This window comes from Syngnathus floridae, chromosome 11 (genome assembly GCF_059516105.1).
Source record: "Syngnathus floridae isolate MCC-2025c chromosome 11, RoL_Sflo_1.0, whole genome shotgun sequence".
Lineage (NCBI taxonomy): Eukaryota > Metazoa > Chordata > Actinopteri > Syngnathiformes > Syngnathidae > Syngnathus > Syngnathus floridae.
The window spans coordinates 14,100,619-14,122,609 of NC_142423.1; the positions used below are offsets into that span (position 1 = coordinate 14,100,619).

The following is a 21,991-nucleotide window of genomic DNA, read 5'->3' on the forward strand; positions in this document are numbered from 1 at the left end:
TGTTGCCAGGTTTTCCCATCATTTACACCACTATAAAGGGCATCTGACTTTCCAGGGAAAAATTGTGTATCCTAAGACGTAAACAAACGGAGACCTGGTGAGGCAGCACCACCTTGTGGTGATAAGGATAAATTACAGAAACATAACTTTAGCAGGATGGAAAACTGTGTAAACATCATGGTGCTCATTTACAAGAAATATATAACAATTTGAGCCAGTTAGATTGCACACTTTTTTTTAAACTGATGCATACTTGGCACGCGCATCAAATTGGGAAATAATTGTTTTTCTTTTGCAAACAATTCCATAGCAGTCCTAATTATTTAGAACATTGTATTGCCGGAATTACACAGAGAAGAGAAAACATAATAAGTATCATTTGGCCTTTGAGCTGATTTGATTTGTGGGGAAAATATCACTCCCACATCTGAGTTGGAAAAAAAAATCTGTTACCATGACAACACGAGACCTTGTAACAAGATCGTGCACTGCTGAATTTCTTTTTTTCATAGATACAATCTAGTGCAGTCTTAAGGATGTTTCCAGAAAACTTTATTATTCAGTGCATGAACATAACACCACGTCAAGATTCTTTTTCAATCCATTTTTAAATATGTTCTTCCTTTTTTATATATAAAAAAATAATGGGGCAATTTCATGAATAGACCTCTGTTTTATTTATCTACCCCCCTCCCCAAAAGAACGCCGAGCGAATATTTAGAAAGGTGCTGTACAATGTACAAACATTTACATATCTATGTTTCCTACGCCATGTAGAAGAGAAGCACACATATTGTTTTTTTTTTTTTTCCCCACGAAAGCGATGCAAGGCCACAGCATGATACAAGGATGAGGAAATTAAAGAGCTCAAATAAGCAGACATACAACACAAAAAGCAATCGTGTTTTCTGGTTGAACTGCCCTCGCTCACTGTATTGCACAAAAACCCCCGATCGACAGTTTTGACACCGCATGATCTTCTGTTTGCTACAACGCTATGTTCCCTGAGCTCACCTGAATACTATAATCTTCAAACTCAGCGTGGAGTCAGTTAAACAAAAACACAAATATCACACTTAAAAGACCGACTTCAAAGTCAAAGGTTCTCTGAATAAATAATATAAAAATAAAACATCTAAAAATAATCCTGATGTTATTTATGAAGTCATAATTTAGATGAAAGGTCAGCACAGAATACTAAAGCATGAAATTTTTTTTCCAACAACTATTTTTTTTTAACCATAATACATTTTAAAAACCTAATAAATATTTCAGCTTCACTTCCGACCATTTCTGTCAGATGATGGAGGGATGGATTTACGTGAGCCTTCAGAAAGTTACAATTCTGAATCTAGAATATTTAATATAATCTTTAGACTTTAGAGCTATTGCACACGCTTTATAATCTTCTCATTGAGAAATTTTGCAGAAACTAGAATTGTGCTTTATGTTTAGAACATTGACAGGGGGCAGAATATTTGTAATATTATAGTTATTGGTTGTGCGAGAGAGAGAGAGAGAGAGACAGAGCGAGAGAAAGAGCGAGAGTGAGAGAGAGACAGAGATGCACAGATGATTTGGAACAAAAACAAAAGCTGACAAAAGCTTAACCTACCTTAAATCTGTCAACTAACGTTTCGCACACTTTACAGCATAAAGTAAAGACAAAGCAAGTAAGTGTCCACAGTAAAGCCATAAGTTGCGTCAGAGACCAGGCGTCAGTGACAAAAAGTCAGAAAGCAGCACACCTCCTCTTTTCTTTTCTTTTCTTTTCTTTTCTTTTCTTTTCTTTTCTTTTCTTTTCTTTTCTTTTCTCTCCTCAGTAGGCAGCGACATGACTCACAAGATCTTATATAAAATTGCCGTCTCGGTCTTAACACAGAACATTTGGCGACAAATCACACAAGGTTAAATATCATCAATCTGTTATGCTACAGGTGGGGACGAACGCAGTGCGGTTGACTTTAGTAGATATTTCCTGCAAAACATGACATAACATTCATATATCTATATATATATATATATGTATAAATATCTATATTACAATGCACAAGCGACTGCACACATTGGGTACGGCGGTTTACGCGTGACCTCGAAGTGTCATGACGTACAGATAGATCCCCAAGCGGGAGAACATGGGACGATACCGAAATGGCGCTCTTAAAAATATGGAATGGCTACATGTACATAGAAAGGGAGTCCTTGGTTTACGACAGGGACAGTTCCGGATGACGATTTTTAATGGGAATCATAATGCTGCTTTTGAAGTGGAGTCGCACTTGAGATGGTCTTACTGTAATTTCAGGTCGTATTTCCGCCGTAGGAAAGGAACTTTGTCGTAAACCGAGCACCCCCGAGAGTCAATTCTTATCATTGCTGTTGTTCTGTACGCTCAGTAAAGCAAAAAGCACAAGTTTCTGGTCATTTGAAGGATGCTTAAGGAAGAGAGTGAACAGTCTGGAGTTGAATGCGGGATGATGAAGAACTTGTCTTCTCGTGTGTCAAAAAGAAGGATGGACTGCATGCGAGATAGAAAAATAGTCCTCAGTGAACTTCCCCTCCTTGCCTTGCATAATGGGTCGGATGGATGCGATTGGCACAAAATCACACGGCGAGACCTTCTGCCTAACCGAGAGCAGCGAGTCGAGGCAGGGCGGCGATGGGGGGGAGGGTAGATAGAAGCTGCTACATGCCACCAGTGCAGCCCCCCCACTCCCCAAATAGACAAGCAAAGGGTTATAAAAGTGTAGCACTCTTTCTGGAAGCGCTCTGAACTGAAGACTCGGCACGTTATCCTACCAAAAAGGGTGTTTCAGGACCTCAGCCTGGGAGAGGATTCTGGCTTGGCTGGGAACTTTCCATTCACCAGGGCTAATGGGCTGGCCCCTGGCAGGGCTCCTGGCAGTCCTGGAGGTCATGGGTTCCACCTGGCTCTTCCAGTTCTCAGCGCTCTGCCTCCCGTTGATGTCTCCGTGGATGGAGTGTCTCTGGTTTGCTCTGCAGCCGTTGGATTGTCTGGCCGTGTCAAGGCTGGGTCCTGACCTCAGAACGACTTTGCTGTCGCTGCTCCTTGATTCTTTGTGCCTGCGAATAGGCCGAGCCCTTTCCCCGAAACTGGCCGAGCGTGTTCGAGTGGCCCTGTTCTCGCTGCGATTTGCTACGTGCGCGCGGCTCTGAGTACGTCTGGCCCCGCGAGGCTCGTCTTTGGCTTCGAATAAAGTCTCCCCTGCTTTCGGGCCGCTCGTCATCTTTCCCGGCATCTCGGCCTCGGCGTCCCGCAGTTCGTCCCGCTCTGCCACCGAGCTCAAACTCCGCAGCCCTCGCGACGAGGATATGCCACTCCGGCGGTGTTTTGGACCGCCGGAGTAAGGAATGGACGCGAGGGTGGAAGCCCCGGTGAGGTATGGAGAGGACAAGGGTGATGTGTCCGAAAAAAACACCTCTCTGGTGGCGCTGGAGGGAGAAATGTGTTTTTGACCTGCAGAAAACGACATCGAAAGTTATGGCTGATTTTAAGTGAAATTTCAGGATAAATCTAAAATAAACTGCCCCGTTGTATTGCTAATCATTTTTTTGATATAGCCCAGAATTATTGTTTATTTATTTGCTCTATTAATTATTAACTCATTTGATCTATTTAGTTATTTATTCATAGTAAGCTATCTGCTATTGTTCTATGCGGTGCGTTGAAGTATCAGTTATTTGAGCTCAATTATTAAAATAATGAATTCATTAAATAAAAATGTCTAGTTAAAATATGAGATGTTGAAAATAGTGTGTCAGTTTTACAGTGATAGGAAGAGCCCTTGAAGCAAGCACCCTTGGCATCTTATTTAGAGAAGTGTACAAGCAAGAGAAAAGGCACTAAGGAATATGTTTTCATAACAATAATAATGTGTTTAAAATCAAAAAATAGAATGTGGTCTCTGTTAATATCTGATTTTTACCTTTTGCAGCTGAATCTAGAGAACATCCTCCATGATAAAGTATAAATCACATATTCTGGGAATGTTGCCATTTATCTTTTTGAGAGAGAACAGCAAGTCAAATCAATTGAACCTATAGTGCAATTTAGGTTCACCCTGAAATTTCCCCAGAGCCAAATATCCCTAACTCTTTATGAGTAGCGTGTGATCACATCTGTTCCACACCGTTAAAAAAAATCAGAACAAGAAAACGGAGGTAGCTATTACCAAGGTTGAAAGAGTAGAGACCGGGAAGAGGCATGTGAGGATGTTAGTGTTGGTGCTCGGTGTAGTAGCATACAGTAGAAGAACCTGCGCTACCTGCATGACAAAAAAAAGGAAGAGATGAAGAAGACCCAGCACGAAGCAGATGGTTAGTAACTGAATGCCTAAACCACCATAAGTAAGTACACGTGGCGTCCCAAGAATGAGCAGCACATCGTTAAGGAAACAGGAAGGTAGGTGGAGGGAGGGAGGGAGGGATGCTGGGGTAAAATTATGCATGCCGCTCCTCATAAAAAGCACAAGCAGCCCACCTGCTTGCACAAATGAAATCAATCTGGCAATAACATATGAATTTTAATTAGGAAACAAATCTAGGGGAAAAAAGTAGCATTTGGACTATAATTGCAAAAAGCTGTACACCCAATTGACATTTAAACACCTACATCACACAAATCCACAAGATCACTGCTGAGCATATTGGAACACTGTTGCTAACCAAAACAGTAGCACCTCTAAATGATAGGATACTTGTTTACTTGTTGAAAATGATCCCAAAATATTTTAAGTACTTAAAATGATCAATAATAAATAGTAAAAAAAATTATATTTAAAAAACTTTGATTCCAAAAATTAAAAAGAATTAAATTAAAAAATGAGAAATAGTCTAAAAAATGAAGTTAAAGTAAAGTTTACCTGTGCATGGGCCTAAGATCTATCATTTTAGCAATAATACTGTTTGTAAGTAGCAAAAAATGAGAATAAGCAACCATTTTAAAAAGAAAATTAAAAAATGAGAATAAAATAGCCTCATATATGTAATATTGGCATATTGATATTCGCACTTACTGCCATCTTGAGTCAAGCCAGCGCCGGGTCGGAGCAGCAGCGCCACTTTGCTTCCTCCTGCTTGGATCAGCTCGATGGCACGCGTATGCGAAATGCCTCGGGCCGGCTCGCCATTGATCTCCACAATCTCGTCTCCGACCTGCCCAAGCAACACGCACGTTAAGTGTGACAGCAGGGTCACAAGTTCACCTTATTAAAAAAAAAAAAAAAAAAAACTGCTATAAAAATAATACCTGACATTACTGTGATGCATGAAGCTTAAAAAAATATGTCGATAATAAAAAAACTACTTTGAGGATTTTGTCTGCTGTAGAGGTGGTCCGTAACGTAACCTCCATAATAAACAAGGCATGGGGAATTATTGTGTGAATAAGATAATTAACAAGTGTGGTCTCAGAACTAATTACATTTGTTAGTCAAGGTACCAGTTCAATTTATCATCAATTACGTTGCTGACCCCAGGTTAAAGCTTGCGGACACACTTAATTTGAAAACCACTCATTTACAGTGCACACACAGAGCCTGCAACAGCCTGGAGGGAGCTTCTATTATTGGAGACGACACAGGACGCATGTCCATCCGTCGTTTCTTAATCACGCCTGACGTTGGCGTGCATGCCTGCAGACCGCACAAGATGCTTTCCCCTTAAGGAGCTTCTGTTCTCTCTCGTTCCAGCTTGAAACCAAATGATAATGACCTCCGGAGGCTATTAGTTCATTAAGCGCTTTAGATAGGGGGGGGTCAACATATGGAATGAACAACTGGGCTTTCTATGCTAACAATTTATTGAGAAATAACGCTTTGGCCACTCACGTGGATCCTTCCGTCCAGCAGGGCGGGGCCATCCTCAGCCAGTCTCAAGATGTACAGACCCATGTTGTACTCGGTCCCCCCTCGCAGGCTAAAGCCGAAGCCTCTGGGGCTCCTGTCCAACTCTACAGTCAGACAACCCTATGCAGCAGCAGCATCACAATGTTACCATACAAAAGAATTCATGAATACAAGCGTACCATTGGCAGCCATGACAACAGCTCAGCAGACATGTGTCACATTATTTTGGGTCGCAGAAAAAGCAAATTTAGAAATGGTTGGAATTCCTCTTGTTTGTTTCATTTTAAATCAATTGTGGTAATAATTAGAGGTACACAGATGATTTGCTAAATATGGACAGTTTTAAAGGCTTCAGAATAGGAAGAAAATGACATGTAAGGATTATTGTCACCTGGTTGGGTCCTGTCACACACAGAGCCCCCTGCTCTACTGGGATATTTTTGTGTTCAGACCAAGAGACGCCATCTCGTTTGTCCTCCATGTCCAAGTTATAGCTGTCACACACACACCCACACACACACACCTTGTCAGTTGGAGAGGCTGGTGTACATGCACTACGCTGCAGGCAAAACACTGCTCGATCCATTATGCAAAGTGAAAGAAAAACAAATGCAATGCTTGAGGCTCAGTGGACCAAAGCGGCATGGATGATGTATCGGGTGGTTTGAAATTTGCATTTTTGTAATCCCAATTATGATACTTTGGTTTGGAAACATCTTTTGTACACGTTTGGGAATCTTACATCATACATTCATTGTGCATTCATGCTTGTTTTTTTAACTTTTGTCCTACTGACACCATTTTCCTCACAAATCGTGGACACAAAGAAAAAGCCAAAATGCAAATGACATTTTGCATGATTTCCTTACCGTTCATCCTGTAGAGCCGAGCGTTGTCCGATAGTTCGATGCTGAAGAGCTGGACTCTGTCGAGCGGAGCTGGCACCAGAAGGAGGACCCTTGTACTCTGCAGGATTTGGAATTCCAACAGGGAGTAGTATTATCATAAGTATTTCATACTCCAAGAAGACACAATTGACTATCAGGGCACCGCGGAGATCTAATAACGTTTGAATTCACTCAAGCCTTTTGCACTCCTCCACGAAAACCCTACATTTTTAATGTCGATGCTAAAATATTTATAGCTACTTCTCTTGCTTGCGTGAGGACCTTCAGCCCAAAGTTAACAACAACAACAAAGCAAACCCACCATCCTCGGGCACCACAGTGAGTGTCACCACGTTGCCGGCGTCCTTGATCAGTTGGACGATGTCGTTGTGAGAGAGCTCCAGGATGGAGCGACCGTTGACGGCCGAGATGCGGTCGCCCACGTGGAGCAGGCCGCAGCGGTCTGTCGGGCTGCCTTCGATGATGCGGCCGATCTTGTGAGGGATCACTGAAGGGTGAACAATCAGATGGCAGATGGTGATGGATGGATGGATTGATTGGATTGGATTGACGCAGATGTTTCACTGGAGAACAGCTGACTATCTCACCTCCGTACGGGGGTCTGCTCTTGGATGTGAGGATGACGAATCCGAAGCCCTCCGAGTCTTTGCGGTGCAGCGTGATGTCGAAGGACTCGTGATCCAGGGCGCTGGGCATGGGCAACCGAGGTAGTTTGGGGGAGCCGTTGACCAGCGTTGGCGTCATCTCCTGAACCTCCTCATCTGTCGCGTCTGCCGTGATACGATTCATAAGAGTCATTTCTGAAGACATAAGTTCATTTTTGACAACTGAAATCTTGTTTGTTAATATTTTGTTGTAGCGCCGGCGCTCACCTCGATAGATGACCTTCCTGCGTACGGTCAGCATGACTTGACCGTTACGGGCGGCGTTAGTCATGAGGTCCAACACCTGCTTGTGCGAGCGGCCTTTCACAATCACGCCGTCAATACCGATGAGCTCGTCCCCGGCTCGAAGGCGGCCGTCCTTCTCCGCGGCGCCATTGGGCACGATGGCCCCGATGTACACCTGGGGGAACACGTTCTGAAGGAGGGTTAGTACCATTCAACCTACTAGATAGTAGCCATTGATACGATTAGTAGATTTTACTACTCCGTATTATATTGCCGACACTGAAACCGAACTAGGTAAGCTTCATTTGCTGTGACGGTTTGTATACTTACTGGCTGCTGAGGACCTTCTCCACCCAGAACACGGAAGCCAAAGCCCGTCTCAATATCCCTCTTGAGGAACACATCAATATCTTTGGTGTGAGGCTCTGCGGAAGATAAACAAGTCAAAGGTTATTGTTTTGCGCGTGGCCTGTGAAGGCGTTGACGCGCTTACGTCTGCTGTCCAGCAAGGCTTTGGATTTCAGGTACAACTCGGTGGCATCTCGTTTGGGTGAGTCGTTGGCAGCGCGCAGGGTGCTCGTGTTGGAGTGGTAAGGAAGCGCCTGGGGAGCCGAGTCGCCGATGGCGTTCAATGTCTCCGTGCTGGCCGTCATGTCTTGCCTCTGCGTGGATAACATGGTTAAGTTACCCGTCCATCTATTTTCGATATCACTCAACGGACTTTAAACGAGAGGCAGGGTTCACCCTAAACTGGTCACTCGTCAATCACAGGACACAGACAAGCATACACCTCTAAAATAAATTGAAATAGACTTTTGGGTGCCATTAGATGACAGTATTGGTCTTTAAACACCTCGGGGATCTAATCTTCAAATGATGAATAGTTTTTTTGACTTTTCTTCCATCCAAATGCAACTTTTGGGTGGTTTAACAATTGCCTTGAGAGTCAAGCAAAGTTTTATGATGGTGACAGTGTTAGATGGTGCATAATGAAGTCACTTGTGGGATTTTTGTTTTGTTGAACTACACACAATAACAAAAAAAACAATTATGTTTCACTTTGCCGCTTCCACTGCGGTAATAGAAAGTGAAAAATAAAGGCCATATTTCACTTTGCTGCAATTGGGGCTCTAAGCTGCAGCATTGTGATTTCCCTAAAGATTTGACTCGCCTCCTCATTCTAAAAGGGCCATCTTCTTTTCTTCCAAAGTGTTGTTGTATTAATACCAGCACCCAAACCAAAGGTAGGCTCATCCAAGCTTAATAAGCATGTCAATCCCCTAACAATGAGCCCCCCTAAATCGAGAAAGGAAGCAATTAAGACTTTTCCAGGGCAAAACAAAAGGAGGACCTCGGAATCATAATCAACATCCTCATTTCCATCATTTAATTTGGCGTCACGGAGGGCTTAGCGGTTAAAGGGGGCAACAATGGCCTTGGAAATGAAACCCAGTGCTGGGAACAAAAACCGTGCGTCTACTCACAGGCTTGAGACTCTTCACGGGCGACGTTTGACCTACGAAGAGAGAAACAGAAATGTGTCAAACCGCGAGATGGCACTGCCTCCCCGGGCGGAAATGAAAAAGCTGCTCTTGCTCTATTAATGATGGATTGTACATGCATGTGATTAAAGGTGGCCAGGGAGCGGGGCCCCCGCTCGTACACGCAAACGACAACACGGTCCGAGCAGGGCTGCTAACAAGACGGCTGAGCGCATTACAAGCGTGCGTATTATAATTTCCCTCAACGCCCCCCACTGTAGCCTCACTCGCTCTATCTCAAGCATTCAGATTGTTCCCTGCAGATCATCTCTAAAACACCCCCTGCCGATGCGTCCCCCCACCGACCCCACTTACTGCATTAACTCGATTAACAAACAGTCCTCGGGAGCCTCAGGGGCCTCGCAGTGCTGGACTAACGCGTGGCGTGATGAGGGGTTAATGGAGCCTGATGGAAGGAAAGTGCTGGAGTATGGCTGGAAGCCGACAGAGCGAGTGGTAGTTTGTGGGGCTGGGGATCTATCAAAACTGCTGAGCTAGGCGGGCCCGGGTTTGCAACATGCTACATTTTGGGGTAACGGCACATTTAATGATTTCAATTCAAAATGATGCTGAAATGAAAAACTAACTGAATTGCTCCAACATAAGATGTGAAACTTTACTCAGTGAGAAATGTGGAAGGAACCAATGATGTAAAATATCTGGAATGATTTGAATCAGCCAACAAAGATGAGCCAACCCTTTTAATTTGGGAACTATTTTGTGAAAATGTTGGAATTTTCCAAACATGACCAACGATGTCCTGAATAGGCCAATGAACCTGAATGGTTTGAATCGGTTGAAAAACATGGACTGATGAGTTAAATATTTAATAATAGGAAAAGTGGACGTTTTTGGAAAGTAAAAGAAAAATGTTTCCTACATGACCATGATTCTGGGAATATTCGGCTGTTGGAATGGTTTGAATTATTCAGAAATGTGGAAGGAAAAAGTAGGTCCAGAACACGTACCGACCTATTTCCAAATTTGCCCCTGGAGAGCTCCACGATTTACTGAGGCTTTTTAAAGACCTCTCCAACACTGCCAATGGTCCATTGCTTTTGATCAAAGCCAATCCAGTGAAAAAGGGGAGGGGGGGGGGTTCATCAACTCACGCGGAGAATCCCCACGGCTCTCGGAAATGACGGATGCGTGAAGAAACTCCTCCCTCTTGGAACAAAGCCCATCCCCACGCTTATGTAATTCTCGCTCTCTCCGAGTTGCAACACAGCATCACGCCTTGGGGGAGGGGTTGGCGGGGTTCTGCAGGACTCAATGTACATTGTGGAACCACCTTAGAGATGTACCCAGATGCACTTATGTCTGTAAACCCGGAATCTCATTTTTGGGGACCTTCAAAAACTGAGGACTCTGTCTAATTCATCAGTCAGGAGTTGGACGAGATCCCTCGTGATCCCCTGATTCTATGAATTGGCAAGATTTTGGAAGATTAGCTGCAAAATGGACACCCTACCTCCACGTAGCACGAGCACGTTGACCTCACTCCCTACAGGGAAGTCTTTGAGGATGTCTACCACTTGCGCGTGGCTCAGAGTTTGCACATTCTCCCTGTTGATCTCCTTGATGACGTCCCCTTTCTGAAGGCCACGGCACCACTGGGCGTCCAAGATCATCTTCACCTTCTGGCCCAGCGGGCAGTCGGCGATAGCGAAGCCGAATCCGCCCGGTCCCTTGATCAGCGGCACGCTCGCCAATTCTGGCTGCAGCATCCCGGTGGCCGGGTCGCCCTGCCTTCCGTTGGGCAAGGCGGCGACGACCGGCCGCCCGCTGGAGTCGGTGGTGACGTAGTGGAGCTCCTGGGAGGAGCCGTGCAGGACGTCGCCTTTGACCAAAAGCGGCTGCCCGTTGATGAGCGGCACGGCCGTCACCACCTCGCCGCCGTGCAACGCCTGGTTGGCCGGAGGGGGCGGCGGCGGCAGAGGCTCGTCGCTGTCCAAATTCACGTCCGGGGGAAGTGCGTACCCGCGACAGAGTACCATATCCACGTACTGGTTGACGGGAATGGACTGGAACATCTGCACCACCTCCGGATGGGTCTTTCCCAGAACGCACAATCCATTAATCTCCACGATCACATCACCTAAAATGTAAGAAGAGTGAAATCAAGCCACGTTCCTTTCACTGTTACCGAAACCCTCCCTCTGAAATAGTCTGCGGCTGGATCGTCAATCTTCTTTGCAGATAACACAGAGACAGTTCCCTTCATCTCATCTCAGACAACTCCTCACAATAGCAAGGCAATGAATACCAAGGTCAGAAGGAGAAGTATTACACAGTGTTAGCTTAATACTTTTGACCGCGACCCAGTTAGCAATATTGGAAGACGTCTTGTAATATTGTCGATCAACAATCCATTGAAAAAGCAGAAAATGGAGTGTTTGGAAATGTGCCGCTTTTGATGCTTGAACCTCAGCTGTCACAGCTATGGAACTTTGGAAGATTGGTTTAGAACACGGATCCAAACTCTGTAAAACGCAATGTTTTTGTTTTGTACTTTCGAAAGGATGCAAAAAAAATACTATATATATAAAAATAACGTGGTTGTACAAGTGGGATGTAGCTGAATAGAAAATTACCCAGTCCCAATGGATTGAAATGGATGCTAAATTGGAGTCAGCGAACATCTGCCACCAATTAAAATGCCTCTGATTAACCCCGTATAAATTTCAGCTCTTCTAATTGGCTTTTTTCAATTAATTATTTTTTCTCCCTATACATTTTTTTTGCATTTATTTTTCACAGAGGTCTCAAGGTTTCATGCTATTACGGGCTACAATTTGCAACTCTTGATAATTCCTTCCAGTGTGTATTCTTATTGTCGTGTTCATATTCCAAAGTGATTTCATTTCTGTGTTCCTCACCAGATGCCATTTTGTTGTCTTGGGCGGCTGGGCCGTCACTGAAGACATTTTTCACTTGCAGAAACTCGTCGGTGCGGTCACCCCCGATGATGGTGAAGCCGAAGCCCTGCGAGCTCTTCTTCAGTGCCGTGCGGTACATGTCGCCCTTCAGCTGGTTGGGGTCTGCGGTGAAGCCAGGCACGCTGCTCTTTCCTGCAGACACACATCGGAATTCCTGACTTCCTCTTGGTGTCCTCATAATGGACTGAACTTCATTTCGTGTTTTGAAAATTGGGCCCAATTTAATTTGTTATTGAATAGCCTCACTCTAACAGTATTATACTTTACAAAGAAATTAATAAAATAAACAAATAATAATAAATAACAATAAACAATTAGATAGATTGTACAGAATTTAAAAACAAACTGGGCATCACTATCTAAACCCAAATGGACCGAAATGCACTGAAATACCTTCCTCGCGTCCTTTGGCTTTTTCCGAACGCTCTGTACGTTTGTGAGCAGTGTGCGAGGAATTTAAATGTGAGCGTTCTCATTCTATCAAATGGTTGAGCAGTTCAAAACATCCAGCGCCGACGTGCGCGGCAGCCAGCGAGGAAGGGCGCTTTATCACAGCCGCCGTGGACTCCAGATGTCCACATGCCGTTACTGTGTGGATCAAGCCATGCTCATTTGCATAATCACATTCAAATTGCTTGATAAACTCGGTGGGGATTTGTTGCGCTTCTTCCTCTGTGTAAATGACAATTTGACTGTCTGACTGAAATAACGCAGGAGGACAAGAGGTAATGGTAGAAGTGCCAGATGTACACACATGACAACAGTAGAGTTATGAATAGGAGGAAGATAAAACAGCTGGAATATTATTTCTGCAAATATACATATGGTAGGGCTGCAAATATATCGAAAAATGATCAATACTGCCATATTGGCCCATGCAATATGCATATCGAAAAGAAACGCAATAAGTTTCTTATGGAATTGTTTGCTTTTATCCGAATTGGACCAGTCTGACGCAAACTTAAATGTCCAATAGTTCAATATTATCTCGATTAATTATAATTATTTAGATAAGAATTTTATTTATTTTTAAATTATTTATACATGAATTTAATAAATTCACTTAACGTGCACCGACCGGTTGAAATTGACCGGACAAGTACTGTACATGTACACAGTTTTCGCATCACACATGTGTACTGCATGTTCATTTGCAAAGGACAAGTTTGATAACACGTATAATTAATATATAACAACGCAAGATGTTGTGGTTACATCACAGCTGTGGTGTGATAAGCTTGTCAAGTTGCATCATTTGTAATCGGAGGAGCCAAAGCGCTTTCGTCAGTCTTTGCACACCTGTGTTTGTGTGTGTGTGTGAAGGAGATGGCGGCTTGTCTGATTATGCTGGCTCGTGTCTGATGTGTTGTTCCGACAGCTGTTTTTAGTTGGCTGAGAGCCTACCCCCGTGCCCTCGCTCGCTCGCGTATGTTAGCAGCCTGTTGCAATGTACGGTAATCCAATACACATCCTTCCTAATGGACTGCTGCTGGCGTTAAAAGCACCCACCAAAAAAGAAATAGTCAGCGTACGTTCGCCACAAACAACTTATCCTGACAATCACGTCTTAGGTTAATTAAAGGTTGTTGACCTGCGTGAATCTGCATTCATCACACCGGGACAAAAAGTCAAGTGTGCACACAGAGCGGCAAAAGTAATTAAAGTACAATTATAGTGCAGAAACTTGGTGGAGCGTTTAAGATCATCTGCAATATAGTATAAGGAAGAGAGAGAGAGAGAGAGAAGAATGGAAGGGTTAAGATGTTAAAAATGCTTGCATGCTATACCATGAGATGTGGCAGCCTTCTTGATGGTGGCTGTCCCCTGGCTGAGCCTCTTCTTGGCCTCCAGGACTGGGTTCTCAAACTGGGTTTTCTGATTGATGTGGCTGCAAAACAAACATACAAACAGCTACATGAACATAAAATATAAAGATTACATGGAGCGAGCACGCCGTGTCGATTGGCTGCAGTCAATTTTGCACGAGTCCTCATCTCGAACGAAGCCGGGAGCACCAGTTATTATTAATCCAGACATTAATAACGCAGCACACGTACAGCAAAGTCCAGCTTCTGTAATGGCATTTAGCCATTTAATATTGAAAGAAATGAACTCCCTCTACCAAGCTTGTGAAAAAGCAAACTAAATTGCCCATTGTCCCCCTGGCAGGGAAACCAAAAGCCATTGTTCCACAGCAAGCCGAAGCTCTCCATCTATCTGGTGTCCACTCTGCTTGACCAAACTACATCCCGCTGCTGTCATGGTTGCCGAGCAGGATTCATCCCATAGGCTGACCGATAAAATGCTGAGTGCTCTCGCTCTCTTTTTTAATCACCTCTCTTAATGTCGAAAAACACTTCTGTCACAAAGCCTGGGGAGGCCACACTGAATTCATAGCGATGTGCTCAAACATGGGGAGGACTGCTGATCTTCCTTGCAGGAATTTTGCATTAGTCAGGAGCATCCGCGCTGCAGATGAAGGCAGCGAGACGTGTGCTGGATTTCTGATGTTTATTTTTAAACATTAACATCCCGTGACATACAAACACTGATCACGTGAGGGCTCGGAATCTTGCCGCTGCACGCCAACAACTTATTTGCAATATCCATCCATCCCTCCATCCCTAGGTATAAATCAATAAGACTTACTCCACATAGTATGTGCCGTACTGTGGGTCGTCAATTTCCTCCCAGCCGTAAGGTAATTCTGCAGGGAGAAAGAAGAGGGAGACAGATGCCCCGTGTTCTGTTTAGAAGACAAGCATCATCAGGGTCTCAGGTTGTTTGACTTGGAAACAGCCCGGGATCATTTAGAGAACATTTTTGAGCAAGCGGGCTTGGATGCAAAACCCCTGATGAACAGATGAGGCAGAAGGGGGGGAACAAAGGAGAGAGAGAGAGAGAAAGGAGCTCTTCATGCAAGAAAAAGCTTTTCAGAGAGCTTGCTTATTTCCTTCAGCCTGCTGAAATAATCCATTAAAAATATAATAACAGGCTCGGAGAGTCCCACCGGTCGGGTTGAAGCTCAGGGTGCACTTAAGGCCTCTCTATCAGCATCCCGATTGAAATGCATCAAACTGAGCTCATGTGAGGAAGCTTTTTTTTTTCCCTTCACATACTATCTTGTTTGAACATGCAAGCCCGACTGATGAGTTTGTGATCTTTTGGGGAAAGAGCATTTCCAGCCATGATACCACATGAGGTGGATTTGAAGTACTTTTGCCAATCTGTGACCAATAAGGGCTGTCTAAATAAACTTGTCTGTAGGTCCATAAAGGTCAGAAAAACAATCAAAACAACCTTTTGTTATCTGCCTACTTCTCAAAATGTGGTTACAGATTAAATCTGTCAGTTTTGGATTTGCACCAGCACCTTTCATTTGGAGTCTGGACACAGAGATTAAAGCCAAAAGGTAAAGGGCGTTTAAATGACTTTTCATCAGATGTCTCGATTATCCTTAGCTAACGGTGTTTGCTTCTGATAAGCGGCACATATACGACGATATCATCTATTCGTACCTCCGTCCTCGCATTTCTCGGGGGGCTTTGCCTTCTTGGCCAAGCGGGGGTCCAACCACGTGGTCGTCTTGGTGTTGTGACTGCGGAGTACAAAGAGGATCCCGTCTTGTTAGAGAAAAAGTACATGGTGCTCTGCACTGAAGAAAAAAGTTGCCCATCCCTGGTGCGCCCCAGAATTAATACGATCTCACGTCAGATATTATATTTGGTCTGAACGGCAAGAACATACGCATGTCACACGGAACTCACTCGATGAAGTAGACCATGCCTGTCTCAGTGTAAGCCATCTCCCAGTTGAGCGGAAGCGGCTCCAGGCTGTCGTCACGGGGAAGCGAGCTCCACGTGCGGAAGTCCATGCTGCTGCTGGATTGGGCGTAGCTGGGCACGGCTCGCCTCCAGTCGGCCTTGTGCTCTGCAGAGAGAATTTATGTATGAAGGCTGTTCATCCTAAACATGCATGTGCTGCTGTATGTTTGCCCGCCCAACGGCTGCTTTGAATTTACATGTGCATACACTCTCAGTGTTTATGCTGACATGTATGTAGAAACTCCCCACAGAGGTGGATGACTATTACGCAAGTAGGCGACCAATGGGTTTTGTTTCGGGTAGTGGTAGGCGGTAAACTATTTACAGAGCAGATTATCATATTCCCGTCTCCAAGCTGGATCATCGTGACCCGTTCCGAACTGAAGCGATTTGCTTCGATGCCTGCGGAGAGAGAGGCCATACAATGAGGTCACAGCAGGGTCAAGGCCCTCCTAGACTTTACAAAATGACCAAAAGGTCAGGGGGAAGTGGATGGTCAATAGTCAGGAGACTTAACGCTCATATTTTCCATTGACCTCCTTCTCAATTGGACCATAACTCTGCCCATCTATGGCCGCCTTGAGAGCAACAGGGCACTGGTTGAAGCAAAACCATTGTTCGTTGGCCATAAAAAGCACTCCGACGGCTCTGGGCAGATGCAATTTTTTTTTTTTTCTGTGTATTTGAGTTCAAATATGTGCAAGCTGTTGGATAAACACACTGTGGATTTGTGTGGGTCCTCTGTGCAGCTGAATAAGCAAAAGGATCGGCCTTCGCTATTAGGTAAAACACAAATTGGACAAAATCATCTTCATTTTGTTCTTTGTTTCAATCGAGTATCACATTGAAAGGCACCTCTGCAAAGGTTGACTGTTGGATGTGCTTACGTCAAAGATACTTTAAATTAGGATAAAAGGGTTAGGTATTTAACTACCGGCAGTATATAAGTGTGAGCAATTTAAAGTGATTACCTAGAAATAAATTTTTAGGACTTGTAGTGGGATCATTTAATCCAACACGAGTACATGTTTAAGTGCCACTAATGTCCTCATGTTTGGCATAATTGCGTTGAGTATATTCAAGCGCTATTTCTTTGTAAGTGCCTCTACTTTTCTGATGTGTGTGCTTATTTGCCTTTGAGAATATGCCACATGTGAGAGGTAAAAAAAAAAAACCCTACAAAAGCGTGATCTTCTTTATCAATGCTACAATGACCAACTATAAAGTCTTGCAGTAGAGCATGTACCTCCCCCAAGGCTCGACTGTGGCACATTAAAAAAAGAAAAGTGTGCACCCTCTTAAGTAAACCCGACCAGGCTCTTCAGGTTAAGGTCAGACAAATATGTGTTCAACTCAAATAGTCGTGTCTAATCTGCAAAAGTCCTCTTTCCGCTAAAATGACAGAGACGGACAGTTACACTGACGCCGCTTGGCTCATCGTCGCCCGAGGACACGGAGGACACAATATGTTGGCAAAAGGGCCGTTGATTTAGCGTGACACCGACTCACCAGGCAAGCCGTTGACCAGCGGTGGCCTCTCGTCATCGTCCTCTTCCTCGGGCACGGCGCTGTCCTTGCGGTCCATCTTGCTGACCGAGGTGGTGCGCTTGCGAGGGACGTCGCCGCCAAAGTCTTCGTCAAACAGGACCTGGTCCACCAAGTCGGGCTGCACTAGGTTGGGCTCGGCGGGGGGCTTCGGAGTCCCGTAGAAGTTGCCTTCAACGATGAGAAGAAAATGATTTTAAGGCCCAATCTTGTTCTCATGATCGTGTATTTGCCGGCGCAGCATTTCCTAAGCGTGTACGTTTCCCACTCACCACAGTGCTTTCATAACTCATGTCACATTAAAATCACTCTGCTTGGATTTTGCCAGCGACTAATTACACCGTTCATTGAGTGCGGCAATTAGCTATCTTCCCAGCTTGCCATTTTTCCTCTTAATGAAGAAAAATCCCATGTTACACATGACAAATATTTAGTCAGATAACAGACGTGAGGGGAGAAGGATGCGGAGTTATCTAAGCATGCTTGGCTAAACGGCGTGCTACTTGATGCGCTCACCTCCATTTATTTGCAGGTAATCCATTTGCAAGGACGACGATTTCCCTCCCCATAAATGATGGGCAAATAAGTGTCGGCTGCGCTTTAATCACGATTTTTAATGAGATTAATTAAAGAACAGAGAGTGATACCACTGGGAAATGGAATTTAATTAGCCTCTGTTGGAAAGGAAAAAAAAAATCTTATTTTTGATGCAGCTGCACACGAGAGCAGAATCTTTTCATGTACTCAACAAGGAAGACGGCGACATAGCGAGCCTTAAGAGCGCCGTTTATCACATCTTTTTATAGCCTTGTGCTCGACATGCTTGAAACATGGCCACGCGCATGCTTTCCATCAGCAGATTGATGAAAGAGGCGGTGAATAGCCGGATGGATGGCTTGACGAGACCCCAACAACATACAGCACTACAGTAATCACTCCTTCACCACGGGGGGTTACATTACACAGCAGACCCACAAAAATGAAACCCGCCATATAGAAAAACACCACGAATTCCTTTAAGTAGGCCTTGGAGCCCTATTTTTCAATGTTTAAATCTTAAATGTACATTATAAAAGAGAAAAGGATTTGGCATAGTTTTCTTTGTGTGGCTGCACATATTGCACATGGCAGAAAGATCTGGATGAAAGGACGAGAGCTTTTTCCAGTCAATCCGCCTGCAGTTTACAAAGTGACCCCATTTGTCAAAGATGGCTTCATTAGCAGGCGCAAAGATGGTGAACAGAGATGTAAGAGGCCGCTGGCTCATCTGTCATCACACGCTGACATTGATCCGCCACGCTACCTGTGTGATTAATGAGGTGTTAGTAAGTTACATGCGGGTTACGTCAGATGTACCCGGAAGCATTGAGACATTTTGTCATCAATAAATAGTCCTCAACTACATATATATAATAAAATATTATTTCACCATGACAGTGGACAAGCTTGACAACATCACAGTACACACCCATACGAGATACGAATATTCTAAAGTGTAAATATTTACTTTGCGACTATTCAACTTCCCTTGAAGAAAAACAAAATGTCACTCAATCTTTTCAGTGAAATTTGGCCCCACCCCTGGCGTCTCATCACACCTTGCCAACCACAATGACGGCTGTTAAGAGGGTCAGAGTGATGAATAAAAGAGCAGCGAAGAGAGTATTTAAGAGAAATTATGCATATGCACGATGACTATAAAAGCCGAGGTGAAAAATAGAACGCTATACATGAGCCATTAACATAATGAGCATCCAGGCAGGTCACTTGAGACTATTAGCAAGACTATTACGGTTAGCGCCGAGCCCCATTAGTCCGCTACTTTGAGCACAGTTTAGTCAGTGTAAAGTGACGGCCAATGGCAGCCGGGGAGTCGTGCTGACCTGTGACAGAACCCGTCTGACCTTGTTTATTTTGCTCTTTTCCGCTACACTCCAAGCCAAGCTCAATGGAGAAAGGAGAGAAAAAGAGGGAGAGTGGAAATGGAGAGGCAGTTCCTTAATGCGATTACTTCCACTCCGCCTTGGAGTGCAGGGAGCGCGACACTTGCAGCGCAAGCTTGCGCTGACTGGCTTTTAGTGGGAAGAAAAAAGACGGAAAGAAGATAAGTGTTCCGCACAGATACCGAGAACACTGACACCTGCAGAAAGTTGAGTGAAAAGAAGACTATTAATAGGCCAGGTGTCTCAATATTCAATACCAGGAAAGGCTGCTAGCCGTCCACATTCGGAAGTGGCCCATGATTCATTTTTGAAGATAACGTGTTTGCTGGAGCTGTGCAGCTTTAAGTTGTAATAACAGTGTTTGCAAGTAGGGGGCAGAATTTCAAGATGGCCTCTGATCCTGAGACTGGAATTCCATTTCAGAGAAAATGCTCACAAGTCAGGGACAATTTAGGGCAAGAAAAGTGACTACACCATTACCCCCCCCACACACTCACACACATGATGTGTTAACAGTTGACACACACGCAAACACACAATGCACACACACACACACACCCTTAAGTCGCTTTTCTGGCTGGAGGAGGATTTGGCTTTATCTTTTTAATTCTCCATCATATGGGAAAGAGCGGCGCTTAGATGCCGGCGCTGAACGGGAAGGAGGCAGCGAGCGCCACGAACAGTCGGTCCATTCAGGTCACTCGTGAATTGTCGGGAGGACAAAAATCAACAACAACAAATCCTTGGCTTTATTTTGCCTGGCGTGCAGAATTGCGACCAGAGAGAATGTGCTTCGCCTGATGTGAGCAGGCAGATTATCATGTTATTGCTGTAATCATGTAAGAGAAATTCCACGCTTCGGTCCCTTTATACAATGACGACGGCATTATTTGGCGAGGCCTCAGAATACATACTCCTTCCTATAGAACCAATTTGAGTGCCACTTGGGAATGAAAAACGAACAACCAAAGTCTCTGTTTGTCTAAGGTGTCATCAAAGCAAACAAATAGTCTATGTGATGACGAAAATAAATTGGATTCATTTTCCTGCCTTTGTGTGGCTGCTTGTTGCGAACCAGCATTTGGTTTTTTCCCCAGAAAATTCCCTAAATTTTGCTTCTTTTGTATTACATTTCATTTTTAGAATGAAAATTTGACATCATTTTCTTGCAATATTATAAAATACTAATAAAATGACCTCCGCTCATCTTAAAGGGAACAGAAGAACACACTGGATGGATTCCTTTTGTGGAAATTTTAAATTGTGGATGGACGCATCTATCCTCTGAAAATAGCACGAGTGGAGAGTGTCTGAACCTCCTGGTGTGCGACAGCGCATCCAGCAGCCGGGATCAGCAGGTTGGCTGGTTGACATAAGGTCAACACGCAGCACCACAGCCGTTCAGCTCAGCTCGTTCTCAACGCCGCCTACCACAAGACACGCCGGCAAGACCGAGGCTGGCAGGACCGATTCTGCAATGCTTCCATTTACCATCATAGGTGCCGCTCTCCAGAAGAAGGCCACTCTCCTCCAGGATGCGGAAGTCGCCCAGGCTGATGAAGTTGTAGTCAACGCCAGGTACCTCGCCCTCCCGAGGAAGCCTGGTGGTGCCTGTGCAAAGCAAAAGCAAACAAAATAGATGTGTTCAATCGTTTCAACTTGAAAACTGCCCAGCAACAAGCTCTAAAACGGTAACACTCAAGTCAAGAAAATTGACATCAGGAGCTAACCAATTGTCGTTGCCAACTTCAATTCAAATCTCTATTATGTAAATGAAGCTTTATGGAGGACCATTCATTCATTTATTCCCTCGCTCTCTTCAAGGCCGTGTGAAGGACGAGAGGAAGCACAGAGGCGCGTGCCAACGCGTTGACTCGGGTTATTATACATTCATCGCACAGGATTTATGTGATGTGTTATCGGTTCTGTCCAAACAAAAAGCTACAATGTAAAAAAAAAAAAAAATGCTTTTGACATCATTTGTGTAGGGCAGCTCAATTGCTTTTATGCTGCAACGGATCCGCGATGCTCACTGTTGATTTGATCACACACGCTGAGAAGCTTTCCTTGATATTTTCAAAACCTGTGGCAATTAGCGGCCAAGTTGCAATTAAATAACTTTATGTTGCCATTCTCATTTTTTGTTTTGATTTTCCACTCCCCATTCTAATTGGACTGTGACATCCCCAACAGATGATAAAATGGCCCTTTTGATAACGAGACAAACATCAGAGGAGCCTTCTTTGCAGAGCTTCTTGGTAATGTTCTTTTTGTGTTAGCCGAAGCGCTTGACGTTTTCTCTTGTCGTGAGAGAACGCCAGGCTGAGCTGTTTCTCATTAGCAAGGGCTCTGAGTCGCAGCTTTGCTCTCAAAAAATGTTCCCCTGCAGCCCAATTACTTGAGTCGCCGATGCCGCATACCTGCCAAGTGTCTCCTGAAAGGAAGCCATGCCGGGGCATCGCTCTCCGCTGGGCGGCGGCGACATAATGAGGCCTCATTCCAGTTGGACACTGCAGCCGAGTGAGAGCAGAGCA

The 21,991-nt window shown here is 44.5% G+C and overlaps 1 protein-coding gene across 3 annotated transcripts in view; it reads right to left on the reverse strand.

Annotated features, from left to right (window-relative positions):
• Window positions 1-535: 535 nt before the first annotated feature.
• The window catches only part of magi3b (membrane associated guanylate kinase, WW and PDZ domain containing 3b), a 71,190-nt gene continuing 49,734 nt past the window's right edge, over window positions 536-21,991 (reverse strand). For 2 of the 3 annotated variants that reach the window (XM_088389790.1, XM_088389789.1), the window contains 19 exons: window positions 20,949-21,068; window positions 17,479-17,685; window positions 15,913-16,075; window positions 15,664-15,743; window positions 14,795-14,852; window positions 13,933-14,033; window positions 12,086-12,277; window positions 10,678-11,304; window positions 9,150-9,181; window positions 8,159-8,327; window positions 7,996-8,090; window positions 7,648-7,855; window positions 7,363-7,545; window positions 7,077-7,262; window positions 6,737-6,833; window positions 6,259-6,361; window positions 5,850-5,987; window positions 5,037-5,175; window positions 536-3,478 (listed from right to left, as the gene is read on the reverse strand). In XM_088389790.1, coding sequence (XP_088245916.1) covers window positions 2,796-3,478; window positions 5,037-5,175; window positions 5,850-5,987; window positions 6,259-6,361; window positions 6,737-6,833; window positions 7,077-7,262; window positions 7,363-7,545; window positions 7,648-7,855; window positions 7,996-8,090; window positions 8,159-8,327; window positions 9,150-9,181; window positions 10,678-11,304; window positions 12,086-12,277; window positions 13,933-14,033; window positions 14,795-14,852; window positions 15,664-15,743; window positions 15,913-16,075; window positions 17,479-17,685; window positions 20,949-21,068 — 3,581 coding nt within the window. In that variant the 3' untranslated portion in view covers window positions 536-2,795. Of the gene's footprint in view, window positions 3,479-4,193; window positions 4,287-5,036; window positions 5,176-5,849; window positions 5,988-6,258; window positions 6,362-6,736; window positions 6,834-7,076; window positions 7,263-7,362; window positions 7,546-7,647; window positions 7,856-7,995; window positions 8,091-8,158; window positions 8,328-9,149; window positions 9,182-10,677; window positions 11,305-12,085; window positions 12,278-13,932; window positions 14,034-14,794; window positions 14,853-15,663; window positions 15,744-15,912; window positions 16,076-17,478; window positions 17,686-20,948; window positions 21,069-21,991 lie in introns of all 3 variants that reach the window. The other variant, XM_088389791.1, reaches the window with a different exon arrangement.